Here is a 21,209-nt window from a genome sequence, read left to right as displayed (position 1 = left end):
TACATTACACAAAAAACTTACGTTTTGTGCACAATCAAGAGGCCTGATTGACAAAATAGCACGAAGAAACTCGAAATGAACTAGATGATGATGCTCGCCAAAGATGTTCAAAGACAAAGGCTAGAGAGACCAAACAAACACATATTTTCAAAGAAAAAGGATCCAAGGTGGTATAACAAACACCATCTTTTCAGTAATTGATGAAGCTACATTGAAAAAAAAGCTTTGCATTCCATACACATCCAAGAGGCTTGATTTACAAAATGGTATGAAGAAACACGAGGATCTAGATTATGATGATCGCAAGGATGTACAAAAACAAAGGGTACATACCCAACTAAAACCCATTCTAAAAGAAAAAACATTCAAGGGGATGATACCATGGAAAATTATCAATCAAGGAAAGAATTGGGCAACTTTGGAGTTTGGATGTATGCAAGATAAAGTCCAACTATAAAAGCAATAGAAATCTTTCAAGTGTACCAAAGGATGGATCATAAGAACTTACACCAACATATCTCAGTACAACCGAATGAAATCGCCAAGATGAAGGCAGCAAGAAAGGAGGGCAAATGGGCAGTTATCGAGCAGCAAAGCCATTGTAGAGGAGTTTAGAAAGCCTACACATTAGGTTATTTGTAGCTGATGACGTATTTAATAAACGATGTCGCTTTAGGAGTCCATTCCTTTTTGTGCTGAAGGCATCTCAAGGTGGGTTTCTTTTGTGTCAATGGCATCCTAAAGTGGATTGTAACTAAAACTACTTTCGTCCTATATGCATTTCAAGCATCTAAAAGGATGCTAAAACCATATGGTTTCTCACGTATGGCAATAGATCGTAACAATGAGGCATCCTAATCATCAGGGGTATAGTTCCACAACAAGCCTAAGATCATTCAATGTTTTCTGGGGCCCCTTTATTTTCTCTTTTTTCTTTTTGGTGAGTGTGTGTGTGTGTGACACGCCAGAATTGTACAAAATGCTCCTTAGAGATCTCAAGACTGCAGTCGACCTATCAGTGTTGCAGGATTCCAACGTATAGACGTATAGAGTTCTGCATTTTAGCAGAGAATCAGCAGACAAGCATTAACAGCAAGACAAAAGCAAATGGATTAAAAGAACAGATTACCAAAAAAGGGCTCCAGATTACATCCTTCACTACCATCTTTTTACTCATATATGGAATAAAGCAACTCAACCTTCAGTGCTGACACGTACATGCCATGTTCGTTGAGTCTCTTGGCTTCAAAAAAAGTAAATTATGTTCTCTCAACAGATATAACTAGTTGCAGATCCTGAAAGTAAGTTTTTGGTTGCACTGGAATGGAAACTTCCACGAGTGACAATTGCAAGCACCGTCTTGTTTGCAAGCCAGCTTTTAAAAACTTGCATAGCTCATACTATAGATGCTGTATACTTGATGCATGCCTACTAAGCTCTCACTTCACTTGACATGGGTTTCAATTTTGATACCCTGTCAAAAACCCGATATTTGGTTTGCCTAAACAGAGGGAGATATGATTCCATTCTGTAGCTCTCTAATAGCAACCAACTTGAGCATATCTGTCCTTGCCAAAAATACATGTTAAAAGGTTTGTTGAGAAAACAGTATCCTTGCCGCAACCTTGAGAATGAGGGATTCGAGGGATGCTTGAAGAGAGCTTTTTGAAATTTTGCAGGCTGCAGATGCCCCTTTGTGATTTTGTTTGCTACGGTCCTCACACTGACACAAGTCAAAAATTATGCAGTCTTCATCTTTGGAGAAGAGTCAGCCAAGTGTGATAAGAGATAATGGCCAGGTAACACCAGAAAGACACCAAGGATAGAAAGGAACTTTAGAGTTTCAAAGAGATTGAACTGCAAGACAACAGAGCACACGCAGTTAGAGCCACCAGCTGGAACAGAAGTTGAAAGAGGAATACAAACACAATGCGCATAAATGTTTTAACTGGAGATTAAGCTAGATGCATGTGTGTGACTAAAACTATCCAGAATCATTTTTCACGTTTACTCAAAATCTTCAGAAGCCTGTCTAGCTTTTTAATGCCAACACATCGAAAGTAGTTACAGACCTTCAGCCAAAACAGGAAATAAAGTCCAAGAATACTTGCAATTCCTGCATGGAAAGCTAGAGCAGCAAACAAGGGGAACCCTGATGTAGGGAAGCTCTTGAGGTTTGTGTTCAGCAACTTGAGCTGCTCACGAAACAGAAACAAACAAGCTAGCAAAATGTAAATCCAAATAACAGGCACCTACCTTCATAAACAGCACTAAACGCCATCTTTACAAACTTACTCCAATCAGGAAGCCTAACAAGGGAATGGCTGTAAGCCCTAAAAATGCATTTGAAAGTGTTGCAGGGGCCCTTTTCTCTGCAGGCCGAAACATATGTGATATTTCTGGTTTTGGGCCATACTGGGCCTTAGCATCCACAACCATGGAAGTCTTTGCCAGACCCTCAGGTGGTTCAGGCAGGTCCAGCTCAACTGTACCCAAGGTCCACATGAAAGAGTTCTCCTGCAAGTCAATACCATATCGAGTTAGAACTTTGATCAATGAAAAAGAGGAATGAACAGAATTATGACAAACCGTGTGAAACAGCAAAATACCAACCAAGTCTGCAAAGTGAATGCATCATACATTGCAGGTTGCATACATTGACATGAACAATCCCAGCATGCCATTGTAAAAGAAACAGTATATAAACATGGATTGATGAATAATGCTATAAAATTTGTGAATCCTGAACTCTCCATTCATTAACAAGCCTCCATAAAGCATGTAATATACAACAAGATACATAACCATTAAAAATCTAATGCAACTCAGGCCCACCAGCTTTTAAGGGACACAATAGTGTAGATTGGTGCATTTTTTTCATCCTCATAGACTAGATAAAGTGTGGATTAAGTGTAAATTGACCATGATAGCATGAGCTAAACGTGCACCCTTTGTTATACAAAATGGACCCATTTTACTGATTTCCTTGCCAACTGGCTTCATAGAGTTCCAAAATCTCCCAAACATGCAGCTTCCTTCAACATTCAAGACTACCTCCCAAATATCACATTTCAAGTGGTAGTGGGAACCGAGTCTATTGCCTTGGACATGTCTAGAGTAGCTAGACTTGCCAAGTCGGAAGTCAAATGCCCATGGAACCATATAGCCCGCTTGAGGAGATCAAGTCACAAGACGAGGCAAAAAAGACTCCCCCAAGCACCTAAGAGCCTCAAAGGGGGGAATGGCAGGTTGGGGGTTGCTATCCTAAGGAAGGAGAGCATGCTTAGCAGTCACCAGCCACTGTTTCCACCCACCAGTGGACACCAGCCATTTTGTAGACCAAGCCACTGTGTGTCCGTTTTGGCTCAGCAGGTGCATGAAAACTTTACATCCTCCTTCAAATCCTCAAAATGTGAAAATGTTCATTCTTTAGATGAAACTCATTCCATATAAGACATCAGCCCGCATGGGACCTCTATAAATGTTGGCGATCTGGAGATACTGGATCAAGACTGAGCAAGCTGAGATTGAGAGTGTCACGTTACTACGCAAGGAGCAATAGAAAAGAGTAAGTCACAGGAGTGTAAGCACAACACAATGGGTATATGGTACAATGAAGAATGTACCACTTTTTAGGTTTAGATAGTATATAAAGTGCAAGAGTGCAAGGGTGCATTCACACCCAAACACTAAAGAAAGGCACAGCAAGCCTTTATTCCCAACAACCTCCAACCTAAAGGCAACTTGCTTGAAGAAAGAGAGAAGAATCAGCTAAGTCTATGTATGTGCAAAACTGAAATACACATATACTATCCAATCCCCATCATCTGGCGACAATGAGCAAACCGCTCTGCTGCAAGACCCTTCGTGAGAAAGTCTGCAAGGTTATCATCTATATGTACCTTGACTATTTCAATGCTCTTATTGTCAAGTACATCCCTGATAAAATGATACTTCACCTGTATCTACTTTGTCTTTGCATAAAAGACAGGATTCCGTGCTAGTATGATAGCACTCTAACTGTCACAATGGAGGATAGGAACCTCTGTAATACCAAACTCTCTCACCAAACATGAAAGCCATAAAGCCTTGCATGCCTCAGTGGCAGCCACATACTCTACCTCTATAGTAGACAATGCAACACATTTTTGCAACCTGGATATCCAAGAGACTACTCCCCTATGAATGTGAACACATATCCTAAAGTAGACGTCCTGTAGTCAAGATCACTAGCATAGTTTGCATCTATGAAGCCAACAACGAATAACTTCTGCTTCCCAAAGCAGATACACAAATCCTTTGTGCCCTTAAGGCATCTCATGATACCCTTCACTGCTTCCCAATGCTTTTTGCTATAATATGCCATGTACGTGCTAACCACTCCCACCGCAAATGCAATGTCAGGACGTGTAGCAACCATAGCATACATCAAGCTACCAACGGTTGAAGCATAAGAAATCTTGGCCATCTTAGCCTTTCCATCATCATATGAAGGGCTGTCATCTACACTAAGTTTCATATATAGACACCAATGGCTTTTTCCCTCTCCATATTAAAACGCTACAAAACCTTAGTAACATACTCCTGCTGTGACTGATAGAGAAGACCCTTCGATCTATCCTTGAGTATGCACATGCCAAGAATATGATTGGCCTCACCAAGTTCCTTCATATCAAAGCTATTGTGTAAGCTTTGCTTCAAGGAGTCCAAGGCATGAACATCCCTATCCACAATCAGCATGTCATCCATATACAAAACCAATAGAATAAGACTGCCTTCTTGGTGTATAAGCAGTGATCAACTTGAAAACGTTGAAACCCTTGAGATTGCATAAATGTATCAAAATTATGATACCATTCTTGTGATGCCTGCTTCAGCCCATACAAACTCTTGTTGAGTTTACATACCATGTGCTCTTTCCCCTTTGCAACAAATCCTTCAAGCTATTGCATATAAATCTTCTCATGCAAATCCCCATGTAAAAAGGCAGTTTTTACATCCATCTGTATGAGTTCCATGTCTTCAGATGCAACCAAGCTCAAGATGGTCCGCAAAGTAGTCATTTTGACTACAGGAAAAAAGATTTCATCAAAATCGATTCCATGTTATTGTTTGTACCCTTTAGTAACTAAGCGTGCCTTATACTTTGGCAAAGAACCAAAAGTGACTTTCATTTTGTAAACCCATTTGCAAGATAGCACTTTTTGCCCTTTTGGCAAATGCACCAAATCCCAAGTGTCATTCTTCATGAGACATTCCATCTCTGACAGCATTGCTTTGTGTCATTTCTTACTATTCTTTCTGTCCATTGCTCTTGGAAGCATGACGGCTCACCACAATCTCTTAACATAACATAATCAGCCACATAGTTTACACCAAGAACGAACCTATTTGGTTATCTCTACGCTCTGGTCGACTTACGGACCCAATGTTCAAGATTTGTTGGCTATTCAACCTGTAAATCTACATTAACAGCTTGTTGTTCTGCACATTCAACGTGCTGTACAATTGGTTCTAGTTGTTCCAAAGGTAAATGTTATTGCTAAATTTGTGATACATCATGGGCAAGATCTTGTTGATCGTGTTCAACATCATTTTCTGCATTTTCACGAACATTTACAGCAGATATTTGCTACTGCCTAATGGGCATTATTTGCTCTCCTATTGGTACATCCTCCCAGAATACAACCTTTCTGACCTCCTCTGTCTTTTCAGGTTGTTTGCGCATGCAATCTTCTTGGAAGATAACATCATTGTTGCGTACTACTTTTCTTTTCTCGAGATCCCATAATCGATACCCCATCTCGCCTTAATCACCATATCCTAGGAAAATACATTTACAGGACTTTGGCTCAAGTTTGTTGTGTTCTTCCTTGCGAATGTCCACAAATGCCTCGCAGCCAAACACTCTCAAGTGAGCATACAAAGGTGGCTTGCCTAACCACGCTTTTTGAGGGACTCCCCCCCTCCAGAATACCTGTTTGGTGACTAATTAATCAAGTGTATAGCTGTCATAACAGTCTCTACCCAAAATCCATGGGATAAATCACCATGTGACAGCATTGTACGGACCTTGTCTTAAATGGTCTTGAGCATACGCTCTGCAACACCATTTTGGGATGGATTATGAGGCAAAGTTAATCCCTTTAAAGTCACAAAAATCCTAAAAGACTCTCAACATATATTCCCTACCATTGTAAGAGCAAAGGCATTTTAATGTCTTACTAGCCTGATTTTCAAGAAGAGTCAAGAATTTTTTAAACTTTTCCAAGGCCTCATCTTTGCGACGAATTGAATAAACCCATACTTTGCATCTGGCATCATCAACAAAGGTAATGAAATACTTATTCCCCTAGAGATAATCCTGGCATTTGACATACATCTAAATGTACCAACTCTAAGGGTGAAGACTTTAGAGAAATAGATTTTTTATGTGATGTTTGAGCATGTTTACCATAAATACAATGATGACATTGTTCAAAATCAGCATACCTCAAAGACAGCAAATAACCCAAGCGAGAAAGAACTTTCATTCTAGTTTGACTCATGTGTCCCAACTGGCTATGCCACAAAGAAACACTCTGCTGCTTGATTATGGCGACTACATGGTCACACACACTAGATACATGCAAAGGATACAAAGTATCACTTTTGGATCCCTTGGCAACAATGCGAGAGCCCTTACAAATTTTCCATTTGCTATCCCTAAAGGTGGTGTGATAGCCTTCATCATCTAGTTGCCCTATGCTTATCAAGCTCTTTTTGAGCTAAGATACATGTCTCACACTATGCAAAACAAACACGGAGCCGTGCTGAAATTCGAGTTTCACACTGTCAATGCCTGCAATTTTACATGCATAGTTATCCTCCAAGTGGACAACACCATGTACACTACCACTGTAGTCAGAAAACACTCATGATGTGGTGTGACATGAAAAGATGCACTTGAATCAAGTATCCAAGTGGGTATATCATCCTCAAAATCTGCAATTAATACACTTGTGACTCAAAGAAAAAGCAAAAAGTACATCACCGTCAATGTCATTCTCAGGAGTGACTACATTAACCTCTTCTATTTTCACATTGCTATTCTTTGCAGGTTGACTATCCTTTTTTTTAGCCTTGAATTCAATGTTTTTGTTTTTGCCTTTCTCTTTCTTCAATTGAAAACAGTCCCGTTTGTAGTGTCCTTTTTTGCCACAATGATGACACACATTTTTTCCACAAGACTTGCTGCGTGCTCTATTTTCAAAACTGCACTTTTGCTAAAATTTGCCTCTAACATGCAATACACTAGAAGACTTATTTGCTGAGTTATTTTACCTATTGAGTTCTTCCATCAGCAAAGAACTCTCCACATCAGAGTATAACAGCTAAGCATTCGAGTTACTCAAAGCTGTCCTGAAAGTATGCTAGCTTTCAGGAAAAGTGCATAGCAAAAAAGTAGCCTTGAACTCATCATCAAAATGGAAATCCAAAGCAATCAGCTGATTGAAAGTTGAGTTGAACTCCTTCAAATATACAAACATGGTTATACCTTCTTTCATGCGAAAGTCCATTAATTTTTTCAACTAATAGACCTTGCTAGCTGCACTTTTCTAAGCATACAATTCTTCAAGCCTCTGCAACATTGCATATGCTGAATTCAACTTCTCAATGTGAAAGAGTAAGTTGTCTGACATTGAGAGCTTGATGGTAGAGCGGGCAAGCTCATCCAAGTCATACCACTCGTCTCGTTCCATGTCTATGGGCTTTATTCCTTTTGTTTTGATGGGCTTTACATGTTCCTTCTGCACCAAGACATTGTAGCACTGTTTTTGCCATATTGCAAAATTATGTGCACCTTGAAGCTTCTTGACATGCAAAAGATTGCTACTGTCACTATTTCCAGCCATAATTTGCAGTACCAAATTAACTAAGCAATCACCAAAGACAAGCCTAAATGTTACACAAGTAACCATGGTACACTACAAGTACCAACATGCACTGAAAATCCCAAGATTGCAGAGATTTCAGATCTGCAAATAGATTTTCCGAAAAAGAAAAATTGTCTGTTGCTGCAATCCTCAAGCAATTACCGACACATTTAGGTACCAAGGCGCCAATCACATGTGAAATCCCCAAAATTTCACTGCAATTTCTGCTCCAAAGGCATTCCCAGGCACAAATTTGACAATTTTGATCAAAAGCCCCAAAATTTTAGAGGGTAATCTGTCCAGATTGCATCAACACATATACCCAAGTGCATATACCAAACATTTGTTGCACAAATCAAAAGCATTTTGCAAAAGCCCGAATTTTCTTAGGTTCAAAGTGCACAAATTTTAGTGAAATTGAAGAAATTCCACTAACATGTGAAAAACCCCAAAATTTCTCGATCAAATGTGCACCAAAGTGCAATTTCTGAGTCGGATTGTCTTGTCCTGTGGCGCTGAAGTCCCCAAATCGGAGAAAAGCCCCAATTTTCTTGGGCAAAATTGCACGTTGTGCCTTTGCATGTGAATGCCTAGCGAAAGAATGGCAAAATTTAAGTATATTTATTTATTTTTTTAAAAACAACACGACAAGTCTGTCCTAGCGCTGACCAGGGCCTGTGGGATCTGACACCTAGTATCACTCGATCCTCCCGCTGCCTGCCAATAGGCCTGTGACCTGTCGTGCCCGTCAAATACGACGCCTGCAACCTGTAGTGCCTATACCTGTCAGATCTGCCACCTATGACCTGGCAGTTTGTTGGAGCTGATCGCCTGCATCGAGCCGACTGCCTACCTAGTGCCTATCAATCCTGTTGTCTTCCGGACTTGCCCTGACTGTTGCAAGTCTGTGACAACGTGGAGCCTATCTCAACACGTCCGTCTTCTCAAGCCAATCTATCGCCTGTCACCTCAGGTCAGTAACCTCACGCCAGTCACCCGCTCTGATACCAGTTTGTTGGAGTTGTGGAGCTGCTGGATCGAGATTGAGTGAGCTGAGATTGAGAGTGTCAGGTTATTACACAGGAAGCAGTAGAAAAGAGTAAGTCACAGGAGTGTAAGCACGACACAATGGGTATATGGTACAATCACGAATGTACCACTTTTTAGGTTTAGATAGTATATAAAGTACAAGAGTGCAAGGGTCCGTTCACATCCGAACACTAAAGAAAGGCATAGTAAGCCTTTATTCCCAACAATAAATTTAGAGATTCCTAGGCACACAGTCTTTCTCTCCACTCTAAGAGGATTCCTTCAGATCCTCGAAACGTGAAAACATTCATTCTTTAGATGAAACTTGTTCCATATAAGACATCAGGACGCATGGGACCTCTGAATTTGGAGATTCCTAGACAACCTGTCTTCTCCCCACTTGAGAGGACAGTGGAAGGGGCCAATCTTGTCTATGCTAGAGCATGTACGGTATGGATTCTGACTAACACTTCTCAGGCCACTACTCCAGGTAGCTAAAGAAAGTCAGGGTGGCATCAACCTTATTGAAAGGCAGAAAAGCATCAGGAGCATGTGGTTGATACTGGAGTTCAGGCCACTGAGCATTCTGGACTGCAGGAGTCTACATATTTATCTAAAAATGAGACATAGTTACTGCATCTCAGAGATGACTGCTTTTTCCAGTACCTATGATTAACCATAGTGTGTATTCACAATAGTTTAATGCCATTACTAGAACTCTGGTAAGTACAGAATATGTAATGACTTTTTCTTTACAGCTACCAAATTTCTGAACACTTCAAAAACAAACACAGTCCAGCTGCCAGAGGACTCGAGAAAAAGAACCAACCAACACATCGTCTCCAACAAATAACTCAATTGTATACACTCCAGAGAGATAGTTGAGCTTTTCAACAAGTCCAAGGAGGTCCTGCAAAAGACAACGAGATTAAGACATGTCTTTCTACAAACACCACAAACAATAAAACTATAAGAGACTGACCAATATTGATTTCTTATTTAAGTTACAAGCACCTTAGGATAGTCAAGTCACTTACCAGTTCCAACTCCAAGTGTTTCTTACTTCGTTTAACTAAAAATAGATGCTGTGACTGGCTCTCATGTGTCAACTTCAGAAACACCTGAGCCACAATGGGGTGGAAAGTACAAATTACGTGAATATACACGCTGTTCCACGATCAGACATGATGCCCATGGTGTTGTGGTTGGAAAATCCATATTAGCAAGCATCACTTACCTGATGTGGAGTAAATTGTTTGTTTAGGGGAGAAAAAACATCCAAGGAGATATACAACTTCTGAAGATGATTGGCAAAAAGTGAAACCAGCTCTTTTGTAGATGGGTTCCATCTGTCATAACACCATAATAAAGCTAAAAATTTCACCAAAATGTAGCATTGACTTCATTATGTTGTCATGTGTAAGAAATCAGTCATACTTCTTGGAGATCTCTGTACTCCCTGTGTCACTGTCAAGCACCCCAACTTCAATATTCGAGATAGTTGCAACACCTGTCACCATGATTTGTGCAGTGTGTGGAAGTACGAAGAAATCTTTTTCCTCATTATGGGACTTCACCTGCAAAGAGGACTAACTAAATAATCATTACACTGAAAGACCACTCTAAAATTTTCTGCATATCCATATGTTGAAATAGAAAGAAGATAAAGAGCAACACTCCACCTCAAATGCAAGCTCGTATTTACCCAGGTCTGTTTGATTCTCCAACAAAGCTAGCCTGTGGCTAATGTTATCAGCATCGGAGTCCAACACCTGTTACAACATCAACCAAAACCATGGCATTGCCTTCTGCTAAGCCTTGATTACCTAGCCATACACTCATCTTTGTTTGTACTAATTTTAACTTACAAGCCAGCTACCCAAGGGAATTGATCAAATAAGAATGTCAGAGTAATTAATGGGTGTTCCAAAGGGTAGCCAGTCAAAGCAGAACACAGAAACAGATCAATCCTGGAGATCCTTTTAACAGACACATGGAGTATTAAATGAGATCAGACAAGGAAGCAACTAGCTTCTTATGCAGAAATTCTCAGACATGAATGGTAGATTTGTTTTGCTTGAAAAAACACTAACATAGAAATCAACTTGTGAGGAAACAGTGACATAGAGATCGACAATGATGTATGTATGGCTTGTCAGAAAAATATTATCTTTCAGGAAAGTAAGAATGTTTTTTTGATCTACAGACATGAAGAATGTTACATTCTTGGATGTGCTGGCTGGACACCCTCCCGCATCGGCCACTGATTACTGACCATCACTCCATGTGTAAGTGCCCTAAAAGTTGGGATAGTTAAGGGTCTTGTAGTGCCAACATGCCCTAGGCTAAGGCAGTTAAGTTCTATAGATAGGACTTTCAACTCATTTGAGTGCCATCTCTCATGTGATTCCTCTTGGACTCTAGACCCTAGGTGGCTCCATCAACACACCTAGGATGGTATGGGATGTCAAGTCTTTCTGATGGGAGCTTAGCCCAAAATGCTGCTGGTCCCATGCATGGTGGTGAGCCCATTTGGCTCTACGGTTAGAAGGTAACTATGACTTCCATCTCTTTATGTTTCTTTCTATGCTTGGCTTATGCCATGTCATATGTGCAGGCTGGAGATCTATAAATAAAGGGGGCATTTCATTAGTATCAGAGAAGCAACCTGCTCTTTACCACGTGACATGGCAACATGCACATGCCAGGAAACCACTAGAACCTCATGGGATTGTGATGGTCCAAGCTGGACAGGCCTAATCCACTCCCAAATAGGGTGGTATAGAACATTGCTAGCAGGAGAGCTAGACATGGGGAGCATGTGCAAGCAGGTGGTGAATAGGATTTTAAAAATTTTCAACCCCTTGGCCAGGCAGCTATATAGAGAATCCAAAAATTAGCTAGTGGATACATCAATAAAACCTCCAAAAACCATTTGACAACTGCACCTTTCATGCCTTCTCGTGTATCGAGGTTATGCTAGTTGCATTTTAAAAGGTATTCCATTTACTTTATGTTATCTCCACCCATTTTCCGCACATGGTGCACGTGAAGGTAGCCCAAGGCATTCACACTCTAGGCCAAACCTTTACAAGGCATGGTAGACACATAGTTGCCAAGAAACATGTTTGATGGTTAGGAAACTTCTGAAACATTTGCCCGCTTCCTAAATGTATGAAATGTCAGAATTCAATTTTCTGCAAATAGTGACTAGGGTGTCGATCAAAAGTAATCACAGCTGGTCAAAAAAACATAGTTTGTGAGTTCTTTTAGAGTGCGCTAGCAATGAAAAACAGGCTAACGGTATTTGGTATTGAGCCTACAAATGAAGAGATGGATGTGGATCAAGACATTGATGTATGATACCATTCTTGTGGTGCCTGTTTCAACCTATACAAACTCTTGTTGAGTTTACATACCGTGTGTTCTTTTCCCTTTGCAACAGAACCCTCATGCTGATGCATATAGATCTCCTCATGCAGATCACCATGTAAGACAGCTGTCTCATCCATCTGTATGAGTTCCATATCTTCAAATTCAACCAAACCCAAAATGGTTCGCAAAGTAGTCATTTTGACTACAGGAGAAAAGATTTCATCAAAATCAATTCCATGTTCTTGCTTGGACCCTTTAGCAACTACTCGTGCCTTATACTTTGGCAAAGAACCAAATGTGACTTTCATTTTGTAAACCCATTTGCATGGTAGCAATTTCTGCTCTTTAGGCAAATGCACCAAATCCCAAGTGCCATTTTTCATTAGACATTCCCTCCTTGATAGACCATTTCTTGCTGTCTTTTCTGTCCATTATTTCTTGGAAGCACGACGACTCACCAAAATCTGTCAACATCACATAATCAGCCACATAATTGACACCAGGAACAAACCTATTTGGCTATTTTGCACTCTAGTCGACTTATGGACCCAATGATCAAGATTTGTTGGCTACTCAACCTGCAAATCTGCATTAACAGCTTGCTTTTCTATAGGTTTAGCATGCTATACAGCTAGTTCTGGTTGTTTCAAAGGCATCTGTTCTTGCTGAATTTGTGGTACATCATGGGCAATATCTTGCTCAACATTTTCAGTGTTATTTCCTACATTCTCAAGGACATTTACATCAGCTATTTGCTACTGTGTAGCGGGCATTCTTTACTGTCCTATCAGTACATCCTTCCGAAATACAACCCTTCTAACCTCCATTGTCTTTTCAGACTATTTGTGCATGCGATCTTCCCGGAAGATAACATCATTGTTGCGTACTACTTCCCTTTTCTCAAGATCCCATAATCGATACCCCATTTCACCCTCGTCACCATATCCTAAGAAAATACATTTGCAGGACTTTGGCTCAAGTTTGCTGTGTTCTTCCTTGCAAATGTCCACAAATGCCTCGCAGCCAAACACTCTCAAGTGCATATACAAAGGTGTCTTACCTGACCACACTTCTTGAGAGACTCCCCCCTACCCCAAAGACTTGTTTAGTGACCAATTAATCAAGTGTATAACTATCATAACAACCTCTGCCCAAACTCCATGAGGTAGAGGAACATGTGACAGCATTGTACGATGTCGCACAAAATACGCACAGGAGTTCGCGAAAGTCGCTCTTCACAGGGATGCTTTGTGGGAGCAAAGAATGATGAAGAGTACTCAATGCAAAATAATTATCCAGAAGAAGAAGTTTAGATACAAGGCGAATAAGAAAACATACTCATTGATTCAAGATACATGTTCAAAAGACTCTGGGTCAAGGGGAGTTAAAGGTTATGATCAAAAGACATATGAAGAGCTCGAGATGGAACTTGCGAAGACAAATTGTTTACTAATATGAAGCCGCTCATCAGAATGATTTCCTCCTCTTTCCTAAGAATTCACTCTCAACTTCTGCTGTCAACAAGAGAAAGGTAGTAAAGACGATCTGGCCATTGCAGAGAAATTTACCATGTCTCTTTAAAGCAAGCAAAGGATCACTTGCCAATCAGAAGACAAGGTTGTAATCTCGATCTTAGAGAGAAGAGAAGAAGGTGAAATGTGAGAACATGATGGAGAGATCTTCTAGGAGGGCGAGGCGCTCAAAGCTCAAACTCAAGAGTTACTCCCATGTGAAACTTGATGACGAGATCTTCAAGGAGCTCAAAGCTCAACTCAAAAGCCACTCTCATAGAATTTGATGGCGAGAACTTTGAAGAGGACGAGGAGCTCAAAGCTCGAACTCAAAAGCCACTCTCCTAGACCTTGATGCGAGATCTTTAAGGAAGGTCCTTTACTCTTCACTCTCTCTCCTTATATAGATTTTTTCACCACTCGTTGTATATGCTTTTTGAAAAGCTTAAGAATCTTTTCTAACGCTTGATGTTTTTAATAAAGCTTAAAGCCTTTAATCAAACCAAATTGGAAAGCTTTTAAGGCCATACAACTTTTGTTAAGCTTTTTGTTTTTTCTATGTTTATATCTAACGCCACCATCAGCGGCCGCTATATGTGCCATATTGCGTGTGTTGAGCTGGCCGTTATCTCTTCGTCAACAAACTGCCATTACTGCACATTGCGTAAGCCAAGAACACCACCATGTTGAATTGTTTTCAAAACACCAACCGTCATCATTATCAACCTGTCGTATCGTGCTGCCTCTTAATCAACGGTTGTCATTAATACTTCAAAACATTTCGACAACTGTCTTAACCACTAACAGCCGCCATTCTTGATCTAAAACTGCCGCCATCTGTACTAGCAATCTACGTCAGTCAATGAACTGCCTTGAAACGCAGGCTTCTTTTGTTTTTTGTTCGTCGCTCGCCCTCCATGCTCGAGGATATCTGGGCAGTGGAAATAGTAATAGAAGTATTCCAATCACTGGGATGGAAGACTCGTTGTGGAAGAATGAATACCCCTTTCATCATCATCAGTCTATAATTCACTTACAGCTTGCCTCTAGTTATGGTTGCCTCCCACAGACAACAACTAGAAGTTCCGCCTCTTGTAATTAACAATCAAGATGCAAAACCAGCGACCTACACTATAATCAAGGCATGCTCTAGAATGACTATGTGTCGCCTCCGTTGTTGATGATAGCAAGGTAAACAAGCAATGCACTCCAATGATGATCACAACTCTGCATTATGATCCCCCATCAACAATCAATCGAGCACATTATAGCAGATAATCATGGCCACCACACTTCTCCTTCAATAAAGAATAACTACATCTCAATGCTACATGGAGGCTCATCTCACCATCATGCTTCAATACCTTACCATAATGACAACACCACTGGCCTACTGCAAGAGCACCGACACCCAACTACACATCAGACGCCAAAGTCCCCCACAAGTAGCCTTCCCCTAATAACCTTTATCAACCTCCCTTTTTCCACAAGTAAATGATGAATCAAAACTTAGATGATGATTTCTCTCTCTTTCTTTTTTCTCTTTGTGTTTCATAAATTAATGCTTCCGATGAATGCCAACAATTTCTGCTCTACTTGTCCAAAAGATAAGGCAAAGGTCTTCTCTTGCATCCATGCTGGAAAAGTGAATTGTTTTAATTCCATTGAGATCAACCTGCTAAAGCAACTATTGAAATGGTAACCTGTAAACTTGAAGTCAAAACTCAAAGTCATCTTCATGCACTTATCCATCCATTCTCTTCTTGGACAAAATATGTTAGCTTCATCAAGGAGACATAGATGCAATTTGAAGAACCATTCTCGACTTGTGTCGTCATTGCAACTCATAGCAATCCAAGTAAAGCATTGTAGAATATCTCTTCTCATCTCAAGGCAAGTGCTTTAAACATTATAAATAGCATCCATATCTCATACGAGAATTGCCATCACATTGGATTAAGCCATCCCTTGTATATTCCCACTTATTCATAATTCTCCATATGCCTTTTTCCATAAACTTCATCATGGAGTACACACCCTTGGAGTCTTCAAAACATACACTCTTCATAAGAACCTATTTTTCATGTAATGTGCCCTAGCAAAAATATGCTTTGGAATAGAACTTTGTGCTTATGCACACATGATTCGAGATCAAATGCAATGTCAAATCCATGATATGCAATCAATCAAACAATGTCCGCACAAAAATTATGAATGCACTTAAGACAATGGCCTAGCCTAACTACTTGTGCTCATGCATCATGCAAAAATGCAAACAAAAAGACACACACAATGGAAAATAAATTCCTAACGACACTGACTAATGAGATCAAATTCCTAGCGAAAAACTGCGCCCTCAAGTTTACAGTGGCGGATGCGCAGTATCACGACAATGGACTCTGTCTTGAATGGTCCTATTCATACGCTCTACAAAACCATTTTGGGGTGGATTGTGAAGGGTGGTGAGCTTCCTTTTAATCTGTTTGCTGTCACAAAAGTCCTAAAAGGCTTTAGAGACACAATCCCCAACATTGTCAAAGCAAAGACACTTTAATATCTTGCTGGTCTGATTTTCAGCAAGTCCCAGGAATTTTTTAAATTTATCCAAGGCCTCATCTTTACAACGGATTGAATAAACCCATACTTTGCATGTTGCATTATCAACAAAAGTAATAAAATACTTCTTTTCCCCTAGAGATAACCCTGCCATGTGGCATAAATCTGAGTGTACCAACTCTAAGGGTGAAGAGAGAGAGAGATTTTTTATGTGACATTTGATCATGCTTACCATAAATACAATGATCACATTATTCAAAATCAACACACCTCAAAGACGACAAATAACCCAAATGAGAAAGCACTTTCATTCTAGCTTGACTCATGTGTCCCAACTGGCTATGCCACAAAGAAACACTTCGCTACTCGGTTATAGCGACTACATCGTCACCCACACTAGATACATGCAAAAGACACAAAGTATCTCTTTTGGAGCCCTTGGCAACAATGCAAGAGCCCTTACAAATTTTCCATTTGCTATTCCCAAAGGTGGTGTGATAGCCTTCATCACCTAGTTGCCCTGTCCTTATCAAGATCTTTTTGAGCTGAGGTACATGCCTCACATTATGCAAAACCATAGTTGTCAGGTACGAAAAGTACGGTACGATAAAATACCGTACTAAATGGTACCTTAAGATTTTATAAGGTACGGTACGATATTAGTACGAAAAAAAATTTAACTTCATTATTTTGAACTATAGATGATAGAGCAGATGTTTAAAGTCTAAATAGCAATGCTATTGGAGTATATAAGATGAATACTTAAGGGTAACACGTCAAAACCTCTATGGCATATGCTGCATGCGCAACATGCGCTACAACTTATAAGTACATACATAGAAGTGGATACATCATACATGAATGATCATACAAATAAGTATGTATGCTTGAGAGAGAGAGAGAGAGAGAGAGAGAGATGAAATGACATGAGATGCTTTATTAGCATCTACAAGAGGCCAAAATGACATGTGAGACCAACAGTTACCAAACAAACCGCCAAAGGTTTTATGAACTTTGTTATGGTTTTGTTTTACATTGCTAAGGCTAAAGTAGCTACCGATGGTACATCAATGATGGGACATCAATTAGAAATGATGGGACATATTGTGAAAAATGATGGGATATCAATTAGAAACGTTTGGAACTGCTTGAATACCTTATGTATGGCCTTTGACACTAGGATAAATCATAACAAAACATGTATGAGGAGTATGTATGGCATTTGACTCTAGGATAAATCATAACAAAACATGTATGAGGAGTCTAATCAAGCTTCCACCCCCTTTTTTGGTTGATCGATCAAGGCTACAAAATCACCACCACCACCACAACAACAACAGTCAACAACCCAAACCACCAACAACAACAACCACCCAAAAAAAAAATTTGCTTGTTTTTTTGTACGAATTCGTACGGTACGGTATGGTACGGTACGGTACGAACCGTATAGTACAAACCAATTCATACTACGTACGAGTGCAACTATGTGCAAAACAAACACTGAGCCATGCTGAAATTTGAGTTTCACACTGCCAACGCCTGCAATTTCACATGCATAGTCATCCCCCAAGTGAACAACACCACGTACACCACCATTGTAGTCAGAAAACCACTCGTGATGTGGTGTGACATGAAAAGACAAACTTTAATCAAGTATCCAAGTGGACATATCATCCTTAAAATTTGCAATCAATGCATGTGCACTCAAAGAAGCAGCAAAAAGTACATCACCATCAGTGTCATTCTCAAGAGTGACTACATTTACCTTCTCTATCTTCACACTGCTCTTCTTTGCAAGCTGGCTGTCCTTTTTCTAAGCCTTGTTGTCTTCAGTGTTTTTGTTTTCGTCTCACTTTCTTCAATTGAAAACAGTCCCATTTGTAGTGCACTTTCTTGCCACAGTGATGATGACGCTCCACATTTTTGCCACGAGACTTGTTGTGTGCTTTATTTTCAGAATTGCCCTTTTGCTGAAATCTACCCCTAGTGTGCAATGCATTAGAAGACTTCTTTGCTGAATTATTTTGCATGTTGAGTTCTTCCATGAACAAAGAACTCTCCACATCAAAATATAGCAACTGAGCATTTGAGATACTCAAAGGCTAAAGCTATCCTGAAAGTATCCCAACTTTCAGGCAAAGTGGATAGCAAGAAAGTAGCCTTGAACTCATCATCGGTATGGAAATCCAAAGCAATCAGCTGACTGAAAATTGAGTTGAACTCATTCAAATGTACAGACATGGCTGTACCTTTCTTCACGCGAAAGTCCATCAACTTTTTCAGCCAATAAACCTTGTTGCAGCACTTTTCTAAGCATACAATTCTTCAAGTCTTTGCCACATTGCATATGCTAAGATTAGCTTCTCAAGGCTAAAGAGCAAGTTGTCTGACACAAAGAGCTCAATGGTAGTGCATGCAAGCTCATCCAAATCATCCCACTCTTCTTGTTCCATACTTGCTGGTTTTATTCCCTTTGCTTTGATGGGCTTCACCTATTCCTTCTGCACCAAGATACTGTAGAACTATTTTTGCCATATTGCAAAATTATTGCACCGTCAAGCTTATTGATGTGCAAAAGATTGCTGTTGTCACTGTTTCCAGCCATGATTTGCAGCACAAAATTGACTCAAAAGTCAACAAATGCAAGCCCAAATGTCACACAAATGACCACGGTACACTGTAAGTACCAACCAGCAATGAAAGTCAAGAATTTTCAGTTCAGGAATTTCAGATCTGCAAATTGATTTCCAAAATTAGAGAATGTCTACTACTGCGCTCAACAAGAAATTTCAGGAATTTCAGACCTGCAAATTGATTTCCAAAATTAGAGAACGTCTACTACTGCACTCCACAAGTAATTCCAGCCACATTTAGAGGCCAATGCACCAATTGCATGTGAAATCCCCAAAATCTGACTGCAATTTCTGCTCTGAAAGCATTTTCGGGCACACATTTGACAATTTCAATCAAAAGTCCCAAATTTTCAAAAGGAAATCCATCCAGATTGCATCAATACATGTACCCAAGTGCATATACACAGTAATTCTTGAACAAATTTTCTCTAGTCTGGTGTGCACAAATTTCTCTAGTCTGGTGTGCACAAATTTTAGTGACACTGAAAAATTTTCACTAAATTGTGAAAAGCCCCAAAATTTCTTGGGCAAATGTGCACCAATTTTGCAATTTTTAAGTTAGATTGTTATGTTTTGCATCAAAATCCCCAAATCTAGGAAAAGCCCCAATTTTCCAGGTCAAATTTACACACTATGCTCGAGCATCTAAACGCTCGACAATGAGAGAAGGAAAAATTGCAAGAAATAATTTTTAAAAATGACAAAGACTACCTATCAGCTCAATGCCATGATGGCATTGACCTGTTGCGTCCCTTGTGACTTGTCGCCCATCGCATGCGTGCGCCTGACTGCACCCCATCTATGGCCCGTCGTGAGTGCCTGACTGCGCCACTTTCCTAGTTACGTGTCACACGCCTGATCCTGCGTTGACCTGCTCCGTTACCTATGACTAGAATGCATTGTGTGTTGACCACTGATCTTGCACCGCCTATTGCCTACTCCACCAACTGTCCGCTGGCCTGTGGCGTCTTTAGCAACTGACCAACTATCGAGCTGCCTCTTGCCTACTCTAATACCAGTTTGAAGACAAGTGTGCGCAAGGATCGAGACAAAGTGCAGCTGAGATATGCACAATGAGAGAGGAAGTGAGTGCAGAGTTCAAAGTAGAGAGTGAGAAAGAGTGTGAGAGCACGACACTCAATGTGTGGGTACAATGACGAAGTGTACCACTTTAGGTTTTTAATAATATATATAAAGTACATGTGTAAGGGTGTTTGCACACCCAAACACCGTAAAAGGCACGGTGAGCCTTTATTCCCAACATTGCAACTATCGCCTAGTACCCTGGAGCTATTGCCTACTACCTAAGTGTTGTGTTTGATGCTAATGTCACCATTTGGTATTGTTGCCAACAATTTGGGGTTGTCGCCCTAATCTTCTCTCTCGTCAATGGACTACATTTACAATTTCTAGCTACCACCCTAATCTTCTCTCTCCTCCACAAGCTAGTTTGCACCTAACAATTGTCGCTCAGTTTTTCTCTCTCCTCAAGTACTTGCGTTTTTAGTCTTTCTCTCTCCTGCATTGTCCTTTGCATCAAATCTAGCCTTCCTTGGCTATGTTTGCTAGTGTTCGACATACGGAGGTTGCCTTTGCTACAATTCGGGATCTTTTCGGAATACAACACAGTCTACAGCTCATAACCTCTGCCTTAATCCTAGAGATACAAGAGTTCAAGATTCAGTATTTACTACATAGTGTGTTTGTTGCATGAGCACTATATATATTCATTATTCATTCACTTTATTATTCATTGCATTCACTCTCTCTGAGTTACCCTAACTATGTTCTATGTTTAAAAGCATGTGCTTTGTCATACAATTGGTTTTATGTTTTTGCGCTCATAGCATTTCTTCACAACACTACCATCCATGGCATGCAAGGCTTCTATCATTCTTATAAATCTCATGATTCAGCATTAAAAGATTTTTATTTGTTCAAGAAGAAATGTACAAAGAGCATCTCAAAAATTGGCTACATAAGAATTAATGTGGTCGAGATAGAAGAAACAAGTCACACATCGATCTCCTCTTTTTTCTTAGTGGCACAATTGGTTGTCATTTTGAGATAGTTCATTTGAGCGCCCATGGAACCCTCCGGTGAGATTCTCTTTGCCACCACTTGTGAGCCAACCAATGTCTACAAGACATCATTCTGCCTAGGGTGTTTTTGGGGCCTTTTAAGCTAGT

At 40.1% G+C, this 21,209-nt stretch overlaps 1 protein-coding gene across 1 annotated transcript in view; it reads right to left on the bottom strand.

Moving 5' to 3' along the window:
- Nucleotides 1–1,180: 1,180 nt before the first annotated feature.
- The window catches only part of HAP6 (ribophorin II (RPN2) family protein), a 77,777-nt gene continuing 57,748 nt past the window's right edge, over nt 1,181–21,209 (bottom strand). Inside the window, exons 13-20 of the mRNA XM_087672116.1 lie at nt 10,628–10,717; nt 10,383–10,522; nt 10,183–10,294; nt 9,983–10,066; nt 9,775–9,855; nt 2,296–2,517; nt 2,073–2,195; nt 1,181–1,857 (exon numbers count right to left, since the gene is read on the bottom strand). Coding sequence (XP_087528242.1) covers nt 1,741–1,857; nt 2,073–2,195; nt 2,296–2,517; nt 9,775–9,855; nt 9,983–10,066; nt 10,183–10,294; nt 10,383–10,522; nt 10,628–10,717 — 969 coding nt within the window. The 3' untranslated portion in view covers nt 1,181–1,740. The remainder of the gene's footprint in view (nt 1,858–2,072; nt 2,196–2,295; nt 2,518–9,774; nt 9,856–9,982; nt 10,067–10,182; nt 10,295–10,382; nt 10,523–10,627; nt 10,718–21,209) is intronic.

The sequence above is a fragment of the Lygodium microphyllum genome, chromosome 29, assembly GCF_053477565.2.
Source record: "Lygodium microphyllum isolate KBCC chromosome 29, Lygodium_microphyllum_v1.1.10, whole genome shotgun sequence".
Classification (NCBI taxonomy): Eukaryota; Viridiplantae; Streptophyta; class Polypodiopsida; order Schizaeales; family Lygodiaceae; genus Lygodium; species Lygodium microphyllum.
The sequence above is the reverse complement of the archived record's forward strand: the minus strand, read 5'-3'. Positions and strand labels throughout refer to the sequence as shown.